Source organism: Aedes albopictus, chromosome 3 (assembly GCF_035046485.1).
Source record: "Aedes albopictus strain Foshan chromosome 3, AalbF5, whole genome shotgun sequence".
In the NCBI taxonomy this organism is placed as follows: Eukaryota; Metazoa; Arthropoda; class Insecta; order Diptera; family Culicidae; genus Aedes; species Aedes albopictus.
In genome coordinates this window covers 88,344,841-88,355,237 of record NC_085138.1, presented here as the reverse complement: position 1 = coordinate 88,355,237, position 10,397 = coordinate 88,344,841, and the positions used below count along the sequence as shown (strand labels likewise).

The window sequence follows — 10,397 nt, the reverse complement described above, 5'->3', positions numbered from 1 at the left end:
CTGTAGCGCATCCTGCAGCGGAATGAAGCAGCACAAATTTAATTAGTCTTCTCTGGATCATATGATCAAATCCCAATTTCTACTTAACAAGCAAAGAAGTTTATAACAAGCTGGAGAAGGAGCTGAAGTAGGCAATAACGTGACACCGGGGACGCTGAGAGAGCAAGAAGAAACAAGCGTATATCTATTTTTGTTTTGTTTTGCTCGACGACGAGACGTTACGCTTTTTTGACATTTTGAAACAACGTTACTGAAGGGGTAGCACTAAGACAGCCCGTGATTTTGCCAAACCCTACTGTTGAGCAGCACTTAAGGCGTATATACGGCTAACTAGCATTAAAAGCGTTGTCGTATAGACTACTATAATGCTGAAGGAGTGCTATTTTAAATACTTGTTGGTTACTTGGGTATTTTTTCAAGCCGAAGCCGAAATGGAAAAAAAGTTCAAGTTACAGCAGCTGGAAGTTCAGTACAGAACTGCTGCTGATCAGCGAAGACCTCTGGAAGTTCGTCTCCAAGCCACGGTCGGAGGAAGTAGCTGCGACGGAAAATGCTTCGGGGAATGCTGCTGCCGTCCCAAGTAACCACAAGTTCCGCTTCCCATGACAAAATGCACTTTCAAGTTCCGCGAAGTTCAGATAAAGTTCCAAACGGAACTTTCTGGCTGCTTAAGAGGCTAATGATGAGCTTTGCTGGAACTTCGGTCATAGGTTCCGGCAAGGCTCATTGTTAGCCTCTTAAGCAGCCAGAAAGTTCCATTCGGAACTTTATCTGAACTTCGCGGAACTTTAAAGCTGCTTAAGATGCTATGTCGGAACTTTGTCGGAACTTTCAAGTTCATAGAAGTTCAGTTCAGTAGCATTGTGTTTCAATGAAGATTAAATTTATATCTTTTACAGAAAACAATTGTTTAAGCGAACACGAATAAAAGACAAATGTGAATTTATCAAATCAATGAATACTAGGCTTGAGCAAAAAAAAATTTCGCCCATCGGATTCGAACCGATAGTCGCTGCGTGAGAACCCTACACTCTACCACAGTACTACAGCTGCTATTGAGTGGACAGCAGATGAAGTCTGACTTGAATCGTTTTTCTGTCGGCAGCTAGTTTTGCACATTTGTACAGTAGTGAAGTTAGCTTGACTTTGTCAAGTGTCTTCAGCAGCGCAGCGGTAAGTCGGAAGGCTATCACGCAGGAGGATCCAGTTCAAATCTACATAGCAGCGACATGTGTGAAAATATAATTATTAGAAGCAATTTCCAGATGTGAATCACAAACCCACCAACAGGGTTGTGATTCTGACAAACACATTTTTTGTTTCTGCATGAATTTTGCCAAAGTTCAGTCAGAAGCTGCTTAGAAGGCTATGCAGCGTGCTTATGTGAACTTGCAAGTTCCAAAATTACTTAAAAATGAAGCTGCTTAGAAGGCTAATGAGCGACCTCGAACAAGCTGCTTAGCTTATAAAGTACCCTTTTATCTGAACTTTTGGTTACTTGGGGTTGATGTTCGGGATTTCGGACACCAGCGTGCGCGAACGACAATCGGTCTTTCGAGGGAGAGCAACCAATATAACCTCATCGAACAGTCAAAAACGGTACGTGTAAAGCACAGGCAGACAGGCTGAAGAACCTTTTCGAGAAGCCGACGCCGACATCTAAGGTATCGTATCTCCGGAGTTCGTTTGCCAAACGGTACTAGGTGAAGAGGACATGGAGAAGCACGTGAACGTAATGGAGGAAGTTTTCGAGCGTCTCTCCGTGATAGGGCTGAAGCTGGATGAACAGTTGCTGGTGACGCAGGGGCTAAGTAGTCTCTCGAAAACTTTCAACACCCTAACGACCGCGTTTGAGAGTTGGGCGGACGACAAGTTGACACTGGATCTCGTTAAAACCAAGCTAAACGACGAAGTGGCGATGCAAGGAAGTTTCGGTAAACACGTTCTAAAGGCTTGATCCGGAAAGAAGGTCATTGTTTATCACTACTGCAAGCCAGAGATCAAGAATCGGACACCAAGAGTGACCAGAGAAACCGGAATCATCCATTTTAAGCCTGTGCCAAACGTGCTGGTAGTTTGGTGCGTGCCTTTTGTCATTGACTTTCATGGCGTTGTGGACGTTCTTGATACAATGCAGCGCACCGGTCGGAACCACCACGGCTGCCACCTGCTTACCTTGTGAGAAGCTGTGAAATTTCGTAATGGGGGTGACCGAAGATCATTCGCTATGACAACGGTGGTGAGATCAAGAACAGGTCCCTGGAGAAGTTTCTTAAAGTTTTTCACTGCACGCTCCACAGCAGAACGGAATAGCAAATCACAGAACTATCGACGAAGTATAGGGCAGAGGCCTTAAACACAGCGAACTACCTTCAAAACCGACTACCGACTAGGTCACACCATACGAAGCGTGGTGTGGATCCCGAAGCAGAACCAAACGAAGTTGGATGCAGCCTCACAGAAGATGATTTTCGTGGGATGTTCGTCTCAGCAGAAAGCATACCGATTCCTAGATTAGGTGTATCGGGTGCACGTCCTCTCAACGGACCGAGAGGACCATCTTCAACGAGAACGCTAATACGTGTGTCAAGCCGATCGAACAAGGGAGTGCTGCAATTTCGATTCCGTGAAAACAGTACCCTGGTGAATCAGCAAACATTGGAACCACAATCGCTACCAAAAGCGGGAGCAGTGGAAGGTCGCGATGGATGAAGAGTATGCAGCTCAGCAAAGAAACTTCTTTGGAACATTGTACGATTACCGTCCAATTGGAAACCGATAGACGAGCATGAAAATGTGACAAGGTACAAGCCCCTACTCGTCGCGAAGGGATGCAGTCAAACATTTGGTACTGACTACGACGAGGCCTACGCGCCGGCTGCGAAACACACTACACTAGTTTCTGGATAGATTATTATTACTTCAACAGAATTATTGTCCCAATGATGGTTTGTATTAAAGAATAACAACGAAGTTGGGTCAAATAACAGTAAAAAATGATACGTAGAACAAAACAACTACAATATTGTTGTATTTACAATTCATTACACCATCTTAGAGGTGAGCTCTTCAATAAAATTACGACGGATGATTTGCCTGGGAAGACGGAAGTCAAAACCTGGCGCAACTCTGTTAAAACACAGAGAACAGACATCTAAGCTAGACAAAATATCTCTCGAAAGCTGTGTAAGGAATCATTTTTTTTTTGCGTTTAGAACCCTTGCGTCACCTAAGCAGCATATTGCTACAGTCAGTGCTGAATAAGCATATTTAAATATGTTTGATATTCACCACTGGCAGCAGGGTGGGAACTTTGCGATAGCAGAGCAGCGCCATCACCATGTTGCCACTTGTGTTCAGGGATGGGAACACTCTCTTTCAAAGAATCATACTCACTTGCTATTTACTCAGCTCAGAAGCGTGCAACCAAGAAACAATGTATGGACGACTTTTGCCTTGTAGTTTTGTCTAAAACTTTGCCGAATAGAGTAGGGGTCGCACACGAATCCCAAAGTCGTGACACAGCTGTGAAAGCGACTCTCCACGAGGTGAGTGTCACCTCGTGGAGAGTTGCCTTCTCAGATCCCGAACGACTTAGTTATGCGTGTGCGACTCCTACTTTATTCGGCAAACTTTTAGACAAAACCACAAGGCAAAAGTCGTTCATACATCGTTTGTTGATTGCACGCTTCTGAGCAGAGAAAACTTCAAGTGAGTGTAACTCTTTGCATGTGAGTGTTCCCATCCTTGCTTGTGTTGCCATTCCAAATAACGGTTGAATTCCTTAGCTTTGGAACTGGACTTGGATGTCTGTTCTCTGTGGTTAAAACAACGTTGCATGCCAATCATTGCATTGTTTTGCCCAAAAAGAACTCGTCGGAGCGGCAATCGTAACATGGCATTAGTCCGTAATCTTCTGCTGCCAGCACTAATGTCGATCAGTGCAAGAATAGCAGGACAATCTATTCTCCCTTGCAGCAAATCCGCGACTATAATCGCTCTATCAACATCTCTACGTGTTTGTAGCGTTTCGAGGTGTATCAATCGACATCTACTATGATAGCTCGGCAATCGGTGAGCGTCACGCCAGGGAAGCCTACGAAGTGCGAAACGGATGACGTGACGCTGAACCGATTCAATCCTTTCTATGCCGTTCTGATAGTATGGAAGCCAGACAGTGGAACAATATTCTAGAGTTGAACGAACAAGCAAGCAATAGAGTGACTTGAGGCAGAAGACGTCGGCAAAGTCCTTGGCAATACGGAAGATGAATCCCAGAGTCCTAGAAGCCTTCGCGTTAACATACGACAAATGGTGTTTGAAAGTCAGCTGAACGTCCAGAATTACACCTAAGTCTTTCACATGGTCAGCTCGTTGAAGTTCTGTCCCGTGTAACTGGTTGTTAAACATGATTGGCTGTTTTCTCCGAGAGAACGAAATACGGGGCCTTTTTCAGGGTTAACTACCATACGATTCAAACTGAACCAGTGCGGGAAGGCATTCAAACCAGCTTGAAGCATCGTAGCATCACAGATATAACGAATGCACAGGAACATTTTCAAATCGTCTGCGAAGCTTAATCGTGGACCTTTGATAACGTAGTTGACATCGTTGAAATACAGCAGGAATATTAGAGGACCCAGATGACTTCCTTGAGGTATTCCAGATGTAGCCTTGGAAGTATCCGAGAAATGTCCATCAAGTTCAACTGTCAGAAAGCGTTCTGTGAGGTAGGAGTAGAGCCAGCGTAGTGTTTGGCCGGCGATCCTCAGTTTAGCGATCGTCACAACATGATTAATCTAGTCAAATGAAGTTTCAAATCCGTGTAGACCACATCTGTTTGGGCTTGTTCCGCCGTAATATGAGATGTAATGTTCACGAGATTGATGGTAGTGGATCTACCCGAGATGTAATCATGTTGATTTTCACTAATGTACGGCTTGCAATGAGACATCGGCGGTTCCATAACAATGAGTTCGAATAGTTTCGAGATGGCGCAGAGAGATGATATTCCTCGGTAATTACTGACATCCTTTCGATCGCCTTTTTTGTGAACGGGGAACACGATTGCTTTCTTCCAGACTGACGGAAAAAAATCGCTAGTTAGGGACAAAGATAACAGTTCACCCTTAAGTAATGGTCACGGAGAAACAGCGTTCGGCGAGAGATTTGTCAATTGCAGCTCGTCGGAGATGCAAGTAAAGCTTGAAGATGTCATGACGGTATATTTGCATGACAAGGCGTTGCAACGTTTCGGAGAGTATTTACATGCGGATGCGGCAGCCGCCCGGGTATAAATCCGGGAATCCAGAAGCTGTGTGTCATTTGAGGAGGGGCTTGTATGGCCTGAAGCAAACCGAAGGGTCCGGAACTGGACCACTGCCTATGTCTTGAAAGGGCTGGGGTACGAAGCTACGGAAGCTGACAGCAGCCTTTTCGTGAAGGCTATCCTATTTTACGTAGATGACATGTTGATCGCCACCAAAGACGACACGGAGTGCCGGAGTGCACGGAAGCACCAGGAAAGAAAATTTAAGATTACTTGTCTGGGTAATGTAAAGCAGTACTTCGTCGTTTAGGTCGAGCGACAAGAGGACGGAGGATTTCTGCTTCGTCAAGAAAGCTACATAACGAAGGTTTTGGCTACATTCGAGATGGAGCAAGCAAAACCATCACAGATTCCGAGGGATGCTGGCTGCAAAAGGAGGAGAAGGTTATGGCCACCACCGAGAAACACGAGAGTCTCTATGTCGCCGCACACGTCCAGATTCAGCTATCACGACGTCCATCCTCAAACGTAAGGTCAGCAGGGCAATGGAGAGCGAGCCGAGCGCTGCTATACTTGAAGGAAACTGCTGGACTGAAGCTGCAGCTAGGATGAGCTGCTGGTCATCTCACTCGAGGGCTACGCTGACGCCGATTGGGCTGGTTGTCACATCGACCGGAAGTCAGATTCCGGTCTCTTGTTAAAGCAGGAGTGCATAACTTTGCCGTTAACCGAAGCGGATTATGTCGCACTCGTCGGAGCAAGCAAGACGCTATTCTGGCTACTGAAGCTGATGCGAGGGCTAGGCTAAGACATCAGTTACCCAGTGATTTTCCAGGAGGACAACCAGAGCTGCATCATTCTGCTGAACTCCTGAAAAACCAGACGGACAAAGCATATCGACTCACACAAAAAGATGTCGTAGAATTTCTGAATGAGGTCATATATAACATTTTCTGGGAATCCGACTGATACGTAGAAGTGTAGTCCAAGTGAGTCAAACTATCTTCGACCAGTGATCAAAAACCCTTGTGATTTTGAGACAAACCTATAAATTTTGGCTACTTACGATTGGGTATTCGGTAAACATTTTGCCGATATTGAAACGTGTTAAGCGGCGCCACCAGCTTTACAGTTTCCTAGAACCTTGCTGTCTCATTTGCAGGAGCATTGTCTGCCTGCCTTTATGCAATAAGATACCAACGTGAGATCACACTAACAGGCCTTGTTGTTGAGCCATATACTGTCAACAAGCCTCCTCCTAGGACGCCGCAGTTCAACTAGGTACCAATCTCTGCCGTCATTCAGTTTCCCCCTTCCTGCGCCACTGGTACCAGCCAAGTTTACCAAAGAAGAGGTAACCAAAGCCTCACCATCTACCCTACTTACTGCCACTGTTGTGATATATCTGTTGCTGTTGCTGTTGGTCCTTCCGAAGTGTCCTCGTCGGTTGGAAGTACAAGCTCTCCTCGTAGCCTTCGTCGTCGTTGGCGCTGCCACCGGTCAGCTGATGGACCAGCTTACCGCCACCACTGCCACATCGGATGCCACCACCACCCCCGACGATGATGCCGCCACCGCTGCCGCTGCCACCACTGCCGGTTTTAAACTCTGCCTTGGTGGGAATCGACGGCCGCGGAATGATCAGAAAGTCATCATCAGAGGAATCGATAGTTGTTGGCCATGCCATGACCATGGTTGGTTGTTGGTTGTTGGCCGGGTGCGGTGCGTGATGATCGCGTGTGGTGATGTTTGGTGATGATTCGATGATGATGATGGTGACGATAGGTAGTAAGTATGTGGTTTCGTTTGATATTGCGTTTTGTTGCGGTTGTTGTTTTGTGTGTTGTTTGTGAGTTTTAGAATTAATCGAAAGAGAATTAAAATTAAAGCAACTCATAAATAGCTCAAAACTGAAAGTAAACAAAGAAATATAAAAATTCGGTGTAAATGAAGGATGTGAGTGTGGGTCAGTGAGCAATAGTTAGAAAACAGAAGGGTCTGATTATCGCTTGATTGACAAAAAAGTGGGAAAAATTTGGTCTGCCTTGGAGGAACTGATTTACATGTAAAACATCTATCCCATCTATCTAATAGTTAACATCATTCCCAGGAAACCGTCAATGATCGACCTGAAGATCGTGTCTAATCAACTAGTTCCAAGTTTAGATCATTGAATAAACACTGATACTGCCAAAAGTGATTACATTTCTATCAGTCTCTATAGTTCAGCGAAACTTCCGAAACTGACTTCACAACGTCGATTAAGATATGGTAATGCAGATCGGTAATCTTATGAAAGGATCATTTAAAAACCTACACCGAAAAAGGGAGATATAGTTGGTAAAAACTTCTTTAATAAAAAAATAAGCAATTAATATACCACTATACCAAGGATAGCCAGCCAACAGACCCTTCTGTTAGAATGATTAATTAAAATACTAACTTAAAGCTAAGACTAATCTAATGTGAATGAATAATGATTGCAGGACAGAAAAGAAGGTAAGATGGAAGCAAGTTCATCTAGTCTAGCAGATAGACCATCGATCACTTGATCGATGGTCCACCTAAAACTATTCCACCACCAAAAAGGTATTTCGTCTCCCACCAAGCATGAGAGAAGCTCAAATCCACCACCGCCAGCCAGCCCCCGGAAGGAAGGAGGAAGGAAGCGCGAATGAATTCAAAACAATGTACCTGACATATCTTGCTCATTACCGCGGTTCGATGATCCGGAAGATTTGTTGGACGCGTTGGCGATCGTCATCTGGTTGGTCTGCTGGATGACGGCCGCGATGTCGCTTTGCGATGCTGACGTGTCCTTACTGGTCAGGATGTCCGAACTGCTCGACCCGGACGAGGGATGCCGTTCGCCGGTGCATCCGTACTGAATCGGCTGGTAGCCATGGGAGGGGTTGTAGTTGCCGGAATAGGTCATGTAGATCGGTGGGTTCGGCAACGGGGCAATATCGCTCAGCATACTCTCCGTATCGTCCAGCGACATGTTGGAGATGTCCTGCCGGATTCCGTTACCGACGACGTAATAGCACTGCTCGGAGAAGGTTAGCTTGTTGACGGTGTGTTTGATGTAGCCTCGCCTCAGCATTAGCGAAACGTACTTCCGGGCCTCCCGCCGATCCCCGATGCCGTCCACGTTCTCCAGAATCCAATTGACCACATCGGCACCGATGAACGCATTGGGGATGGTAATTTTCAGCCACATCCGATCGCGGATTTCCAGTCCGCTGTCGGGTTTGGTCATTGCACGTACGATGTCCTTCATGTCCATGTCCACGTGGAGCCGCTCCAGTACGGACTCGGGCAGTTCGGTGTTGATGGTGTCCTGGGAGCGGAGGGCGGCCGTGTGTGCGACCCACGCTCCGGGATCGATCGGCCGGACCGGTTCCGTGCGGGGGATTGTGAAGTATCCTTTCGGGTTCGGATCCCAACATTTGGCAACAACTAGTTTGATTGGACCGGGTTTTTGGACAACTTCCCGAAGAACACGAACCGCCTCATCGTTGGTCATGTTTTCGAAGTTGACGTCGTTTACCTGCGTAGGAAAAGGAAAATCGATAAAAAAAAATCAAGCTTGTTGTACACAGTGTGAGCGTGGTGTCGCTGAGGGCGGTCGTAGACGCGAATGCTTGAGGGATAATAACTGAGGAAGTGCTCTAGAAACACTAAGCTAGTAAGCAGTTTGTCTCCACCTGCTTTACCAACCCAACTAGCCCAACTATCCGAAAAGTAATGTATCAAACCCTCAACCTACCTGTAATATCATATCACCGGGCTCGATGCGGCCGTCCAGTGCCACCGCGCCGCCCTTCATTATACTGCCGACGTAGATTCCGCCGTCGCCGCCCCGGTTCGACTGGCCCACGATCGATATCCCGAGGAAGTTCACCGTGTCCATGTTGATCTGCACCGTGATGATGTTCAGCGACATGGTCGAATCGGTGATGGAACTGTAGGAGGAGGTCCGGGACATCGAGGGCGCCCGTTTTTTACGCCGCTGGGGCTTTTTACGCACCTGTAACCGCTGGACGCTGCTGCACTCGGTCATATCTCTATCTAGGGTGATTTCGCTCTCCGTCTCGAAGAGACTGGTCGAGTCCAGATCGCTGGACACGACCGAGGCCGATTGGTACGTCAGGGGGTTCATCGGGATGGTCATCATGTTGTTCATTGGCTTGTTCATGGTTCGCAGCTGGGCCAACGTTGGCCTGCCGTCGATCATCTCCGTGGGCTGCAGCTCTGAACAGTCTGACTGGTTGGATCCATCGGCCGTCACCAGCCAGGACACGACCTTCCCGTTGAAACATGGCAATATTGTGGAATCGTCGGCTATCTCCTCCTTCACCACGCCAAAGTCGGCGTCCATCGATTTGAAGAAGTATTTGTAGTTGATGTTCTGCTTGTTCAGAACCATTTTGAAGTCCTTCAGCGTGACTTGACTCGAGGGCAGTGGAATCTTGACCAGGTAGGGTGTCGTCTCGTCGTCAATGTGGTAGATGACTTTGGTTTCGCCGAGACTTCCGGTACCACTACCACCGCCACCACTCCCGGACGAGTTCTTGTCATCCATTGCGTACATCGTAGCGACGGTGATGTGCAAAGAACTCCCGAACTCACAATCTTTTCCCCCCAACAAACTTGTGCTTAGACTTTTGATTGGTATTCACACTTTCCAAACACAACACTAGATGTCACTGGATCGCACACAGTTTTTTAAACCTTCATTTTACACTTCTTCATCAATTTCCTATCACTAATTCAAACTACTTCCCCGTTTCTGCGTCCGCCTCTGCTGAACAACTCGGTGATGTGGAAGAACCTAAAACGACACACAGGAAAAAATAAAACATGATGTTAGTACACAAACAAGACTCCTCTAGGCAAAATATAAATTTCGCGTTATGTTTACATCGCGCTTCGTTCGGCCTTCACCTAACGGATCGCATCACATTCGTTCAGCTCGCGCTCGCGTTCGCACTCGTTCTTCTTTCTCCACGATGCGATAGATAGACAGACCAACCGACCGACGGACAGCGCCGCATGCATGGATCTGTGCGTGGCACAGATAATAGCAAAACGCGGTGGAGAACTCGACAACGGGCAGAGCCAACCA

At 46.8% G+C, this 10,397-nt stretch overlaps 1 protein-coding gene across 6 annotated transcripts in view; it reads right to left on the bottom strand.

Moving 5' to 3' along the window:
• Nucleotides 1–758: 758 nt before the first annotated feature.
• LOC115266517 (segment polarity protein dishevelled) overlaps nt 759–10,397 on the bottom strand; it is a 34,730-nt gene continuing 25,091 nt past the window's right edge. For 2 of the 6 annotated variants that reach the window (XM_062861227.1, XM_029872769.2), the window contains exons 2-4: nt 9,039–10,103; nt 7,964–8,819; nt 759–6,877 (exon numbers count right to left, since the gene is read on the bottom strand). In XM_062861227.1, coding sequence (XP_062717211.1) covers nt 6,648–6,877; nt 7,964–8,819; nt 9,039–9,863 — 1,911 coding nt within the window. In that variant the 5' untranslated portion in view covers nt 9,864–10,103 and the 3' untranslated portion in view covers nt 759–6,647. Of the gene's footprint in view, nt 7,180–7,963; nt 8,820–9,038; nt 10,104–10,397 lie in introns of all 6 variants that reach the window. The other 4 variants (XM_029872776.2, XM_029872784.2, XM_029872791.2 and 1 more) reach the window with 4 other exon arrangements.